The sequence below is a fragment of the Dermacentor variabilis genome, chromosome 4, assembly GCF_050947875.1.
Source record: "Dermacentor variabilis isolate Ectoservices chromosome 4, ASM5094787v1, whole genome shotgun sequence".
NCBI lineage: Eukaryota > Metazoa > Arthropoda > Arachnida > Ixodida > Ixodidae > Dermacentor > Dermacentor variabilis.
In genome coordinates this window covers 187,768,130-187,784,106 of record NC_134571.1, presented here as the reverse complement: position 1 = coordinate 187,784,106, position 15,977 = coordinate 187,768,130, and the positions used below count along the sequence as shown (strand labels likewise).

At 44.4% G+C, this 15,977-nt stretch overlaps 1 protein-coding gene across 3 annotated transcripts in view; it reads left to right on the top strand.

Annotated features, from left to right (window-relative positions):
- Window positions 1-15,977, top strand: part of LOC142580016 (protein regulator of cytokinesis 1-like) — a 102,968-nt gene that overhangs the window by 67,226 nt on the left and 19,765 nt on the right. For all 3 annotated transcript variants that reach the window (XM_075690735.1, XM_075690737.1, XM_075690736.1), the window contains one exon: window positions 9,712-9,957. In XM_075690735.1, the coding sequence (XP_075546850.1) occupies window positions 9,712-9,957 (246 nt within the window). The remainder of the gene's footprint in view (window positions 1-9,711; window positions 9,958-15,977) is intronic.

Here is a 15,977-nt window from a genome sequence, read left to right as displayed (position 1 = left end):
AGAAAACACAAAAGTTATACAAAAGTATGATATTTAGCAAAATACACAAGTAAACAATATACGAAATACATTAGGCAAGTGAAACTCAGATAGAAAATACAAAACTGTCTGAGAAAATAAATTAAGGGAATTAAATAGGTACAATGTAAAAGAAGTAAAACGGGGTGTTGCCCTAAGCTGCTTCAGTTGTCACGTTAACAAATTGAGACATGAATCCACTTGTACAGTGTGCACGCAGAATGGTAAGACAATGATCAAAACAATATATACACTGAACGATGTATGAAGAAACGGTACATGATGGATATTTACATGTAACTATTGCGTAAAAGTTCCTGAAAGGTTGCGAAATCGGTTTGAATAACCTACCATGTGTGATGGTAGGTTATTCCATGCAACAATTGTTCGGGGAACGAAGGAGTTAGCATAGTTAGCTGAGCGACAACTGATGCGTTTTATCATGAAGATATGGTCTGTGCGTGCAAAGAAGGCTGTCGCTGGTTCGAAGATACGGTGAAGGTGCGGTTGATGATAAAGTTTGTGCAACAGTGAGAGGCGGGCAATTCTGCGGCGATGAGATAAGTCGTCAAGCTGAGCGCGAGGTTTTAGTGCTGAAATGCTAGTATAGGGTGAATAATCAGAAAAAATGAAACGGACCGCACGGTTTTGCAGTGATTCGATTTCTTGGGTGATATATGTTTGAAAAGGATCCCAGATGGCTGATGCATACTCGATTTTGGGGCGTATTAATGTGATGTATGCTAGTCTGCGTAGTTTAGCTGGAGCATGCTTAAGGTTGCGTTTGAGGAGGCCTAAAGAGCGGTTAGCTGATGCCAACGTCAGGCGGATGTGATGATGCCACGTTAGATCAGACTGTAAGTGAACACCAAGGTACTTATATGAAGTTGTAAGTTCAATTATGTTGTTAGATATTACATAAGATGTTGGAATACGGTGGTTGCGCCTAGTAAATGATAATAACTTCGTTTTAGCTGTATTAAGAGTCATCAACCATGTTGAACACCATGTGTTAATAGCGTTAAGATCGGTTTGAAGAATATCTTTGTCATTGTCGCATGAAATTAATCGATATATTACGCAGTCATCGTCAAAAAGTCTGATGTGGGAAGACACACAGTTAGGCAGATCATTAATATAGATTAAGAAAAGTAAAGGGCCAAAAATGCTGCCCTGCGGAACACCGGAGGTTACTTTGGTATAAGAGGAAGTACTGTTGTTAACAGACGTATATTGTACTCTGCATGAGAGGAAATCCTTAATCCATCCAATAACGGTTGGGTGTATGTTAAGGTTCATTAGCTTCAGTATTAGTCTCTAGTGAGCAACGCGATCGAAAGCTTTCGAGAAATCCAGGAATAATAATAATAATATTTGGGGTTTTACGTGCCAAAACCACTTTCTGATTATGAGGCACGCCGTAGTGGAGGACTCCGGAAATTTTGACCACCTGGGGTTCTTTAACGTGCACCTAAATCTAAGCACACGGGTGTTTTCGCGTTTCGCCCCCATCGAAATGCGGCCGCCGTGGCCGGGATTCGATCCCGCGAAAATCCAGGAAGGTAGCATCAACTTGAAAGCCTAGGTCTAGGTATGAATGTATGTCATGTAAAAAGCCGGCTAACTCTGTTTCGCATGAATAACCACGACAAAAGCCATGTTGGTAATCAACAATAATTTTGTGCTCTTCTAAGTAGTTAATGATTTCAGTATACAAGATGTGTTCAAGTAATTTACAAATAGCACTAGTTAAGGAGATGGGGCGGTACTGTAATTTAATGGGTGAGTTCGGTCTCCGGACTTAAATATGGGTATGACTTTTGCCACCTTCCAATCATGCAAAATAGTGTTAGTTGATAAAGACTGAGAAGAGTGCACATAATATAGGTGATAAATTAGGTGACAAATGTTTTAACACTTTATTATTAATGCCAGTGTGATCAGAGGCGGAAGAAAGTTTAAGTTTATTTAGTAAAGAAGAAATACCTGCTTCGCTAACAATTATTTCTGGCATTGATATGTTAATGAGATTGTCAAGGGTTGGTGAAGATATGGTGTCTTCCTGTGTAAATACAGATGAAAATGCGCTATTCAATAAATCAGCACATTCCGAGTGGTGGACCATATCATCGTGCTCATCAACTAGCGTTAAATCGGGATAGCTCTTCGGGTTTATTACGCGCCAAAAACGTTGAGGATTGTTAGTGAGCATAGTATATAGGTCATGGGCAAAGAAATGTCGTTTAGATGATTTTAGCAGTGACTGATATTGCTTATCGCAGGTCTTATAACGGTGCCAGGAATCTGAGTCGCGGGCTTTATCGGCTTCACGATATAAATGCTTTTTCTTATTATTAAGGCGCCGATGCTTTACAGTAAACCACGGGGCTGTCGGGGTGCAGGCTATTTTTGTTAGAGGGACGAATCGATTAATTAGTTCAGTAAGAGTGGTTTTAAGTTCAGCCCAGTTATGTTCGATGGTTTGAAATTGGCATCTATTGAGGAAATGTAAAGAGAAGTCAGATAGCGCGGAGTTTATGCTGTCAAAATCCGCTCTATTGTAACATCTGATGTACTTATCAGAGCACGGACGTCTTGGAAGGGAAACTGCAAGACTACCTGTTATGATATCATGGTCAGATAGCCCATCTTGATGAGTTAAGTCGAAGCACACATCAGGATCAGTGGTTAATACTAGATCTAAAATATTAGCGGATGTAGCCGAAGATCGCGTAGGATGGGTGATAAGCTGTGTTAAAGAAAAGTCTAGACATGACTGCAGGAAAGTGTGGGCCTCAGATAGGTAGGCTGCAGGTAGGTTTAAGTATGCTAAAAACAGTAATGGTCCTAATATTGGTCCTTGAGGAACACCATGCTGAATTGCCAATTTCTCTGAGGGTATGCCATTAACGTGAACATACTGCAATCTGTTATTTAAATAGCTCTTTATCAATTCGGATGCAATACCACGTATGTCATAACTGTTAACCTTGTGTAGCAAGGTGTTCTGATAAACGCAATCGAATTGGGAGGGGGGCCTTTCAGAAATTTAAAGGCCAAGAGTGTACTGTTTCATTTCAATGTTCTTAATAATTTCGTCTTTTACTGTTAACAGTGCCCGCTCTGTTGATGTGGTTGTTAGGAATCTATACTGTGAGGAAGTAATAACAATAACATTGCACTTATGGAAAAAATTTTCGAGACGAGTATTAATGACGCCTTCAAAGACTTTTGATAAAACAGGTAGAACAGAAATGAGTCTGTAATTAGATATGTCATTCTTTCCCCCACTTTTATAAACTGGACGTACACGTGCTGTCTTCAGCTGATCTGGCTACACTCCGCTTTCTAGCATACTACTTACGATGTAACACAAGGCGTCACATATTAAAAAAGATGCATGCTTCAAAGGTACTGCTGGTATGCCATCATACGCAAGTGAAACATGATTTTTTTGCCTTATGAATTAATGAAGCCGTTTCATGAGTGTGTATAGTTGTTGGCATAAGCGTAACAGGATTTTGTAAGGGAGTGATTAGATTAGAAAGTGTCTGGCACTGATGTGGTCTCCGATGTACATATAGAATCTGCTGCATTAATGAAAAAATAATTAAAAGTGGTTGTGGGATCAGAGCCTGGAAGTTCACCATTGACTGTCATAATAGTAACGGGTGGGTCTGAATTACATTTATTAGTTAAAAAGGTAATTTCTCGCCAAACTTTTCTACTGTCACTGTGCTTCTGTAAACCAATCAATATAATAAGTACATTTGGCTCCTTTAATATCCTGGTTAAATTTATTTCTGTATTTTTTAAGTTCAATGAGGGTGTTGGCATCACGGCTCTTCATAAACTTGTGATACAAATGGCTTTTCATCTTAATCTTTTTGTATAGTTCCCGAGTCATCCAAGGCATTTTAAACTTTTTGCAAGTTTTAATTTCTTTTAGAGGAAAGGCATTGTTGTAGCACTAAAGAAACTGTTTAATAAGTGCAGTATATGCTTTGTTCACCTCAATTGTATCGTACACATTATCCCAATGTGAACGTTCAACTAATGTTTGAACATAGTTATTGTGTTAGCATTAATTACTCTGTATAACTGCGGGACCTTCATATCTGTGTCCTGCATGACAGGCAGGAAACAGAATATGTTTGGTATGTAGGTAAAGATATGTCTGGTAAAAGATGGTAAAACATGTGGTAGGTAAAGATATAAAATTCCACCAGGCAAAGAATGCAACGGTATTATTGAATTGTGTAGCACATAAATCGTTCGACAATAAGTTATTCGACAATAACAATATGGTCACCCATAATAATAAATACGCATCCTGTTGAAGTGAGATACACGAGTAAATTTTCAAGGAAGTAGAAGTGCTGTTTGTTACCAGTGGGAGGTCTGTATATTGCAACGACCGCTACATGTTTAGTAGATACAGTAATGCATTCCACATTAGAATCTGCTACACAAAATTAATCTATTACAGAATGTTTGTACAATTTATTTACGTACACAGCGAGACCACCACCCTTGCAGTGATGCCTTAATAATCCATTATAAGTATAATTCTACAATGATGTACAATGCTTTCTATAAATAATTGCTTCAAGTGTTACAACTACAACCTGTGTACAGAAGGTTACCTGAAACCATGCGTTTGTTCACCTGTGTGCTTCCAGTATGCAACATACAGTTTGTGAATGCAAGTGATGCACTGCAATCGCAATTTGCAAGAATGGGTCACTCCACTCACCTGGGCCCCTATTCTGAAGTAGTCGCCTTCTGCGAAACTACCGCCTTGGCCACACCTCCGCCAACGGCATGCGCTGAGCTGAGCCAATTAGCTCTGAATGAAAAATGCTTCCGATAACTCTCGGGCGGTGGTGTCACGGCACTTTTTCAAAATCGTGGTATCACGAAACATGGGTTTGCACTTGCATGTTTTACAATGCTGAGCCAAATTGCTGTGCTAATTGGCTCAGCATTGTAAAACATGCAAGTGCAAACCCATGTTTCGTGATACCACGATTTTGAAAAAGTGCCGTGACACCACCGCCCGAGAGTTATCGGAAGCATTTGTCATTCAGTCATTGGGGTCACAGTGCATTAGTGTGCCTTCCTTAACCTTGTACAGCGCTGAATTTGGTTTTTTGGATTCTGTCGCATGAGTGCGCTCTTGGGATCGGATGTTGGTGGCTCCACCGCATGGTGCTCACTGTGCATGTTCCTCTGGTTTGAGCAGTCTATAAAGGAGTGACGCAATAAAATGATGTTAGTTGAGAGTAGCGCCTTGTCCTGGTCGTCTTTCTTGTGCCTGTCGTTTTGAGCTAAACAAAGTATTCATGTATAGTAGAGATAAAGTAGGGTGGTAGTTTATAGTAGCTTTATTGGTGATGCCTTGCACGCATTGTTTCACAGCGATATTTGTTGATTCATTTAAAATAAAACACTTCACACTTCTTTATTCAATGTATTTTACCTAAATAAGCCGTAGCCAACCGTAGTCAGTGCGCAGAACCTGTACTGCGGCCACTGCACTCGAAAACAGCACACCCAGGCCGCTCTGCACTCGCACGTTGCGCTTTCTCATGCGATGTGAAGCGTTCAACAGCGCATATTGGTAGTGCACGCTGACGTCACGGGTAAGCAGTCACTGTGACAAGCAGTGACTATCACGGCGGCCAAACCATCGCGGAAGGAGAACGTTTGAGAATACGGCCCCTGGTTTCAAATAGGTTTAGATCTGCGATACCTTACATGCAATGATCACTTCATAATTTGCAACATAAAATAATCAGAGTTACTGTTGCATCAAATTGCATGGCGCAGCCTATATCGTTAATGTGACACATTTGGTTGCAAATGGGAGGAATAAGAAAGGTCACTGTAGCCTTTGTGGCATTGCCTGTGGTGCATTGGGCACAAGCGCCATCACTGGAAGTGCTAATGCTGCTGACGTTCTTGCATTGAACATTGGATCATGCAATACCGCTTGGCCTCTGCACGGCAGAAGTTGCAGTCAGTCTTCTTACATGAATTGGGGGGCATTTTCTTGTATTTTTGTCTAGGAACCTTGTATTATCATACACTGGAGGGAGTGGGAGGGTCGGCTTACAATCGAAACCAAAACATGGCACCGCCAAAAGAAAAAAAGAGACCAACGAGATATCAGGGGAGCTACAATTTTATGTTTGCTCTATGGCCCCACCCGTAGTTCTCGCTATCCCGCGCGTTTGTTCGCTTTTTGGAAGGGTTTTTCAACATTTTTTAGGGTTTTACAGCGTATGCAACACTCATGGGGGGTGTCGATAGTCGATGGAAGTGCCGCTGTTCCATTCGCGACGGCACCCACGGAACGGCGGCGCTTGCAGGGACTATCGATAGTTCATGGAAGAGCAGACGCCGCTCACGTGTTTGTTTCCCTGTGGCTCTTAGTTAGATGCGTTCGACTCGACTGCCGGCTACACGCTACTTCCAGGCTTCCTCAGTCGTCATGAATGCTCCAGGCCCACTAAACATTCGGCTCTCGTTCACAGCAGCGTTCAAGAGGGCTGCCATCCGTTACGCCGAAGAAATAAATCAGTGCGCAGCGGGCCGCAAGTTCAATGTTTCCGAACAGGTGGTGCAAGAGTGGCGACTGCAGCGAAGCAAAATTTTCGCCTGTGACGGCAAGTGAAGAATTTCCCACGGGCCGAAGTTAGGATGCTTTTCAGGGCTGTAGGCCAAGCTTGCGGGGTGCATCGACTTAGGCGAAACTTGTAGGGTACGTCACTGAAGTACGTGATCGGTCCCAACCAGTGAAGTGTGACATTGTGATGAAACAAGCCCGGATTTTCGCCTTGGAGGACCTGCTCCGCCGTGAGTACGAGTGGCTGGCGGCAGAAGACCACGAACTTACGCCAACCTGACCTGTCAAAAGAGCCTCACTGACGACTGTGTGTGATTCGGTGCGTTTGGCGTTGGCTGCTGTTCCACAAGATGTCGTAGTGCGGTCGTTTGCCAAATGGGGAATTTCGCTGGACGACGACGCGCTGTGGGACCTTAACAGCGATGACGATGGCAGCACTAGTGAAGAATAGTCCAGTGACCATGCAAGCTGCTAATAAATTTTCGTTATCGAATGTGCCCTCGGGTATGCTGCTTTTTCTTTTCTTTTTTTTTTTCTGTCGTGATATGGAGGGGGGGGTAGATTTACATTCGAGTCAACTTCCAATCTTATAAATATGGTATTTGCACTGTAGACAGCTTTGCCTTTCTGGGAAAAAAAATTACACTGATAGCAGAAGCAGAGATAATGCTCGTCCAATACGGCACCATCAAAATTGTGGTTTTGAGAAAGCAACAAAAAACATTTCACAACTGATATATTGAAAGAAAGCTTGAAAAAACTGCACCCAAGGTCATCAGCATGTACTGGTTATAATTCATGGCCGTTTTGCCGTTGCCGGTCGACGACCCAGCACGCACTGCGAATACGTTCACTTCAAAAGGATTACATGTTTTTGGGCCCTCAATTCCCCGAGCTCCATCCCGACACAACTTCACCGCAGATCTCTCAAACCACAGTCAGTTTAGTAGCAAGACTGTAATCCTGATTGCTTTGCACCAGCTACGGAGAACCACTGCAAGTATTGCATGAGAAAACGCCGAGAAGGCTGTTCACTGCTGCAAGTCGAATGACAACATACGGAGCAGCAGGCTTTACTACTGAGGCTATTGCACTATCGGCAGTCGGATCTTCAAGAAAAGGCTGAATCGTTCCCTTCATAGCTGTCCTAGATGCAATCTTGTCGAGCGTAGCTTTCTCATGTGCCCTTATCTTATCCATTTCCTCTTCAGTTACGACAGCCGTGTTCAGTTCTTACACGAGTGTGACTGGCGTGTGGATATGCGTGATCTGGCAAAGCAGTTGAGGCGTCGACGTTCGGCGGCGGCACGACTTCAGTGGCGAGCTGCCGAGTATCCTGTGCTGACTGCGATGACGGAATCGCTTTTGGAAGTTTATAGCATCTCGTACGTTTTTGCCAGTAACGATTCAAGGAACGAAACTTGGTCGGACCTCCAGCATATCTAGCGTCACAGTCGCGAGACTAAGACAAAATTGCAGCTTTTTTCGTGGTTTGAGCGCTCGTGGTCCTTGGAGCAAATCATGACTCGCCATCTTGGTCACATGCTCAAACTGGCTAATAATAGCATGCGCTGTGTATTTCCTTTTCTGTTTTTTTTTTCGTGACTGCACCACCGGCAATGTTGCTGAGTGACGAATAAAGAAAGCCAGAAACTTGAGCTTTCGATTGATACCAAGATGTCGCTGGCAGAGCACGTAGTTCTCGAGTTATGCGCGATGAAAATCAAGCGCAATTTGCCCCCAATTTAAAGGGCAACGCTTGTGGATTTGCATCTTTAGATCACAATAACAAAAGAACTATGTGGTATTTTGTAAACAAATTTCAGAGATTAGCTTGGAAACGCGTCAGGAACACGGAAAACAAAAATTTTTCATTAGAACTTTAGGCTGATTTTCGGTCCCCGAGACCCGGGTCCCTCCTTCAGGCGTGGCATCACTGGGTGTATAGGAGACCAACGAGACGCTCTGCCAACAATTGGCCAACTATTCAGCACAGTGCGTCACCGAAATCATTCTATCATACCACGTTGACGATGCCGCATCTGACGAGCACAAGTTGTCGACGGCACCAATAAAATCAGCATGCCGACCATCGTTCCACTGACAGTGTGCTGGCATGTACTAGCTAACGCCAAAGTGACACGTTCCTGTTTTTGCAAATGACAAAGGTTCCTGCTGTACTTCTGCGGCATAAAAAAAAGCTAGTACCAGCACAAGACGATGGATATAAGGAGACGGACGAAGTGTCGACTTCAGAACTTTGTCTGTCTCCTTCTTATGTCCTGTGTCCTGTGATGTTACTCATATTTTATGCAACATGAACCAACCATGCCAAATTCACTTTATTGCAGTTCTGTGGCATGTTCTGTGTGCGGAACTTCAGTTATTTCGGTGCATAAATTCTGAGAATATATGTGCTTGCTAAACCTATGTCTCTCTTACCTTTTCATTTGAGTGGCGCGTGCTGTCTGTGATAATCTGCTCTCGTCTTTTTTATACGGTCTGCTATAAGTCAATTCAGTCAATGGCTGCTCGAGGAACTGTCACTCAGACTTCCGGTTGAACCTGTCAGCTTTGTCTGAGCGGTCTGAACTGCTTTGCAGGGCAATCTCTGATTGAGATCCACTGTTGATCTGTCATTGGAATAAGTGATCGGTGCTCTCAATCTGTCATTGGTACAGAGTTGCTTAAAAAAAAAAGCAGAAACTTTTGATCCGGGAGCACTCCAATTCTGCCATTGGAATTTAGCATTAAACTAGGCTCTTTGCGCAGTCCAATGTTTTGTTGCATCCAGCCTTGAACAAAATAGGGAATGTTACAGCATAGCTCCCATCAGAAGTGTCTCAAGAATGCCTGGAATGTGCTGTGTCGTTATCTTCGTTTGTATGAATTCCGAATTTGAGGCAATATCATGTCGGCATGTACCATTGTGCATGCAGCATCTGAAAGGGATGTGAATTTGTTCGTTGACCTGCAGGCAGTAAGCCTGTTCTTGGTGCATTGTAGTTGGAATGGCCACTGTGCTGTTGAAATTCAAGTTTGCTTGCTGACTTCACTTGCAGGAGAACCGTCGCAAAGCCACGCCTGCAAAGTCGAGCAACACAAAGCGGACCTTCTGTGGAACACCTTCTGGCAGCGCGTCCAAAATGTTCCGGCTTGGGGCAAGCAATGCCACCCTTGGATCCAGCAGGCGTGTAGGCACACCAGCCAGCAAGAATGCACAGGTGGCAAATGGTGGCACACCAGTCCGTGCTGGCGCTGCTGTCATTGCTGCAAAGAGCATTCGGCGGCGCTCGCTAAAGGCCCAGGTATGACTGGAGCAAGCAACTTCTCCAATATTGTTCAGGGCCTTTATTTGTGCACTGAAGCCCTGAGTGCCTTGTTTCAGGAAAGGTACTTGTTTTCAAGACAAGACATGGTTGAATGAAAAGAGCTTTGCAAAGCAGGAATCGGGCTGAACGTTATTGTGGAGTGCCTTTATTTATTCGCTTATTCATTTCAGATAGTTTCAAGGCATTACAGAAATGAGTAGGGGTAAAAGACAAAACTGCAGTAAGAATACACAAAAGCAGGTTAATTCGACCCTTGCTTATTTGGAAAATTAGATAATTCACTCTTCCTTTGGTCCCGGCAGGCGTGTGCATTATTTAATGCAATGAAACTCTCATTAATTCGGACGTATTTGGCTGCACGTCAGTCAATTCGCACAACTTTTGGAGCTCGGCGAGCGGCACAAATGAGCAAATCCGGTGTTCGTCGCTACTGAAACGTAGCGGCGGAGTTTTCATTGCCGTAGTCACCAGTGAAAGTCCTACGTGACTGAGAGCAACGACAGAACACTTCGTGCCTATTTGTGCCCTTAAAGCCTTCATTCTTGCATTTACCACCATGCATAGCACCACGTTGGCTGTGTGCCTTGACGACTGTTTAGTCGCCGTCCATGATCGCGTCTACAGCAGCCGTGGTTTCGGTTGCAGAAACAGTAGTTTTCGTTCGGACAGGTTTTTGATTATGAAAACACCAGCTTTATCGTGATGGACGGTAACCAGCTCACTGGCGAAAAAATAATTGTGATGTGTGCTTGGTAGTAAAATGACTTTCTCTGCGGAAGACACGTGCCGTGGCTGCGTTGATCAGTCATAAGATGCCGAAAATAGCAGCTTCCGCACTGCTTTTGTGCAAAATAGACTGGATTTACTCATTCATTCAGTAAGTAAAAGCTGCTGACGTACTAAGGATGTGCTCATTGTTTTCTTGACACCCTCAATAATACAACATTCGGTTAAGTCGGACATATTTTCTTTTTTTTTTTGGTCCCGTCAAATTCGAATTAATGAGCTTTTACTGCATTAACAAAAGAGGTTCTGTACAGTGGTCTTGATGTATTTTGTTTGCGTGGTGAGTGCAGCTGATGTCGCAAGGCAATTCTAGTCCACGCTTATGCTAGAGATGGATAGCAGAGTGTGGGTGTAGGCCAGTTTGTTGATTCATGATTTTCGGAAGTTTAAAGACTTCCAGAAATGTAAAGATTAGCATTAAAGATTGTATGGCACATTGGCACACGGTGCAAAAAGGGTTTCTTTTAAAAGGGGTTCGAAATGAAAAGCTTTGTGAAAAAGAAAATGGTGGAACCCATCTCGCGATGACTGTTCACGGTAATGAGTTTAGCATTGAATCAATATAGCGACAAAGTATTGCTCCTGTCGAAACAAGTTAAGTATGATTATCGTATTTACTCGCATAATGATCACACTTTTTTGTGAGAAAAATTGACGCAAAATCAGGGGTGCGATCATTACGCGGGTTAAATTTCCCGCGAAAAGAAAACAATTTTTTTTTGTCCCGCATTTGCTGCGGGACACCGAAACAAAAATGGCAGCCGACGGAGCAAGCCGGACTTGCCGAACGCAATTATTTTTCTTCGCGTGAATACGTTACGCGCATTGAGACAGTTTCTTCCCTATCAGTAATGGATAATATCGTTAATATTGGCAAGTTTGTGACAATAACGTAGCCATGTCCACTTTGGGGGGACAGAAACAGAGATGTGCGTGCTTAGCTGCCAGTGACATAGAAACACATGGCGGGCATGCTGCAGAAACTGCGGCATTTGTCTTCACTGCTATCCTAATACGGCACGTTTCCACTAAGGGTGGGCGAATATCTTAGCTGTATTACAAGCGTCGGCGTATGATTAGGGTACACTTCTAATGTATCACTGTAAACGTGGCCACTATCGTTGTTGATCGCGATTCCTTGCGTGCCCATGAGTGCAGACAAGAATCGAAAGGCGCCCTTTATGTTGTTGACCAAAACCATTATGAAGCCTACAAATAATAAAGCCGAGGCAACCCGCCGTGGTTGCTCAGTGGCTATGGTGTTGGGCTGCTGAGCACGAGGTCGCGGGATCGAATCCCAGCCACGGCGACCGCATTTCGATGGGGGCAAAATGCGAAAACACCCGTGTGCTTAGATTTAGGTGCACGTTAAAGAACCCCAGGTGGTCAAAATTTCCGGAGTCCTCCACTACGGCGTACCTCATAATCAGAAAGTGGTTTTGGCACGTAAAACCCCAAATATTATTATAAAGCCGAGGCAAGTTTGGTTGTTGCTTTTTTTTTTTCGTGGAAGTGCGGAAAGTGATGAAAGGAATGAAATGGGGCATCTGCTTAAGAATGTTGGGTGCATGCAGACCACTCGGTTTGTCTTGAGTCGTTTGTGTAGCATTTGACAGATGGCAAGCGCGATCATCATTAGCTAGACTTGGCACACAACATATCGCTGTGACAAGTTCAGGGTGCGATCATTACACGGGAAAGAAAAAAATATCGAATTTTGACAACAAAATTCATGCGTGCGATCATTGCGCGAGTGTAATCATTATGCAAGTAAATACGGTATGTGTGACTAGTGCAAGATGCATCCGCATCTGCGAGTGACAACATTCTTGGCACAGTGCTGAGCACACTATCTTATTACAGTGTGCAAGCGCTGCTGCCCATCGATGCGTCCGGTGCTAACCACGCGAAATAGTATCGTGAAAACGAAAGCATATTTCGCAAGTGATCATTTATGAATGTGGCCCAAGTTTGTGAAAGAATGTTGCTGCGCACACATACGCTTGCATTTGGCCTAGACACTCTGTGGCCTCCAGTTTCTAGCAATGCCTTCTATGCTATTCCTTTTCACGCTTGTTGTCAGTGGTCAGGGTGACACTCTCCATGCGTTATCAGCGGATCAGCCGGCCATGAATTGTGGGTAAGAGTGGCATAGAATTGAGCAGAAGGCATCACTACAAAATTGCAGTCGGTATCTCTGCCATTGTCATGCTGTCGCTACAGGTACACGAAAGTAAAGTCAATGTATGCAGCAAATCTTCATTGGCAATTGTTAGATTGACTAGGCTTTGCTAGTTTCGGTTTCGAGGAGCCGCCGGCGATGTTTTAAAATGAAAATATTGCTATTTCTGCTTGACTCGGCAGCCAAATTAGGACCCGGTCGCACGGTTGGCGTCGGAGTTACTGCACGGTGCGCTGTAAGGTGTCCAAAATATTGGTCGTCCTTACACATAGTCGTCGTCTAGCTGCAGTGCTGCAGAGCTGTCCGAATTATTGGTGTCAAAATATAGTAGACTGAATACAGAATACAGTAGATGAACTCGAAGGGATCATGAAAAGTTGTTCGTCTTTGCCCGCATGACCAGGTGCATCGAAATATGTTACTTCAAAATTGTAAATGAATTAGACTTACAGCAGCAGAAAAAAATGACATAAGAAGCATTTATTTAGCTGAACTTCACACAAAACTGTCTTCAAGTGGTACTGTTGCTTGGTTTCTTCTAGTCTGTGGTGGATGATTGTCGCTTCTGTGCAAATCCATGAGCAGCCACAACCCAACGTCATCTCGCCTACTGACCCTAAAAATCCTTCTGTGCCATCGTGCTGCTGGAAAAAGTTCACAAGGGAGATCAAGCAGGCATCTGCCACCTCACCGTTCATCAATGCAAGCTCCGAGCTAGCGAAAGCACTAAGGAGCGCGTGGCAAAGCAACGCCACCTTGAGGAAAATCTAAGTGATGTTAAGCAAAGTGGGGAAGGAGAAACGAGGCAAAGCATCGTAGAGAAAAAATGAAGGCAGAGGTGTGCTGGGTTGGCCTCTCTAGCAGTTGCTACAGCCTACGTTTGCGATACGGACGTACCGGGTTCATCTCGTGATAACGTCGTCCTTGGGTACCTTCGCTGTGTGTGCGGGTGAAAGCGTGCGATGGTGAGCCGACGATGGTGGTTCAGTCTTGCGTGCGCAAGGGAGGAAAGAGAGACGAAGTTTGCAGTCTTCAGTCATGTGTATGGCACCGGGGGAGAGGGGAGTTGTAATTCATTTGTGCACCATTGTGTTGGCTTTATCTTGAAAGTGATCTGTTTGGGGGGGCACGTATAGGTGGGGCCGATGGATCGTACCTTCGTGTGTGCTGTGTTCTCGCCCCGCAGTTTGCGTTGAAGTGAAAAACGGCACGAAGGTCACTTCGCTCACTGCTTCTGCCTTGATTGCTCTCACCAGCGTTCTAACAGCAAGCGTCCGTGGTCATTGAGTATGATGTGCTCATGTTTGCCTGTGCTCACTGATACCGTGCTTGTCAATTTAGTTTGTAATTGAATGTTTACATAGGGGCATTCTACTACGGTGGTTGCTGCGTATGATGCAGTGCTTGAGGCCTGTCTTGAATACGATCTGTGACGTGGACGGTGCAGGTGTCTAGGCGCACCGAAGGCCATTGGCTTTGTGCGCACTATAGCACCCATATGACTGTGCGTCACCCGTGTTCACGAAGTGAAACGTCACAGTAACTTTTCTTGTTTCCTCCTCTTGTTTTCGCCTCTGTCCACGGGCATTGTGCACCAAAGGCACCCTAGCTTCCAGGATTGGTAGCAGTGGCAGCCACTCCAAATGTTAATCTTAACCGAAGAGTACTGTATTTACTCGCATAATAGGCGCACTTTTTTTTCAGAAAATCCGGCTCGAAGTTCGGGGTGCGCCTATTACGCGGGGTGAAATTTACGAAATTTTTTCAACTCTCATTCTCGCGCTTTAAATTTTAACATATGTCAGGAATATGGCTACTCTCACATAATTTACCAATAAATCCAGCATAAAAGGGAAAATAAAAGCTACCTACTTACCTATTAATGAACAGGCGAGAGACGTTGACTGAACACACACGTAAAATTTATTAAGACTATTCCGAGTCGGAGAGCACATCCTCATCACCGCCGGGTGGAGACTCGTCTTCCTTGTCTGAGCTCCACAGCATGTTGTCTTCATTCGCATCCAGTGCATTGGAGATCCCAGTCTTCTTGAAACTTTTCCTGATGACGTCATGAAACTTTTCCTGATGACGTCATCGGAGATCTCTCGCCAAGCTTCCACTATCCATTCACACAAAATTTCCATAGGCAGCCTCTTAATTTTGCCACCGGGGGTTAGTTGACGCTGTCCTCCAGCCATTCAATTGGTGTACAGCCTTCGAACGTTGTCATAAAAAGGCTTATTAAGGGAAACGTCCAAAGGTTGCAGCACAGAAGTGAGGCCTCCCGGAATCACGGCAATATCCATACGCAGCTCTGACAACTTCTCTCGTACACGTTCTACAAGGTGCCCTTGAAAACTGCCTAAAACGAGCATGGCCGGATACAACAGGCCGCCCGGCCACCGGCCCCAGACGGTCTTGACCCTTCATCATCATCATCATCAGCCTGGTTACGCCCACTGCAGGGCAAAGGCCTCCTATACTTCTCCAACAACCCCGGTCATGTACTAATTGTGGCCATGCCGTCCCTGCAAACTTCTTAATCTCATCCGCCCACCTAACTTTCTGCCGCCCCCTGCTACGCTTCCCAGTCTTGACCCAGTCCACCATCAATTCCGCGGACATCCAACCTTTCTCTTGGACCCTCACGTAGATGCCTCGAGGGAAATTTCCCTTTGGGAGTGTCTTTCTCTTAAAAATAACATAAGGTGGTAGTTTGCGCCCATCCGCAGTCACTGCCAACATGACAGTACACCTTTGTTTTTCTGCGCCAGATGTTCGAATAAGCACACTTCGTGCACCTTTTTCCTCTACTGTTGTATTTCTCGGCATGTCGAAACAGAGAGGAGTCTGATCTGCATTACCTATCTGTGACAAAATTAAGTTTTTTTGCTGCCGGAGCCGTATGACAAAACGGTGGAACTCGAGTACCTTGTCTTCGTATGCTGAGGGCAAGCGCTGGCACAACGTTGTGCGCCTCCTCAGGGTAAGTCCATGGCATCGCATGAAGCGCGTTGTCCATCCG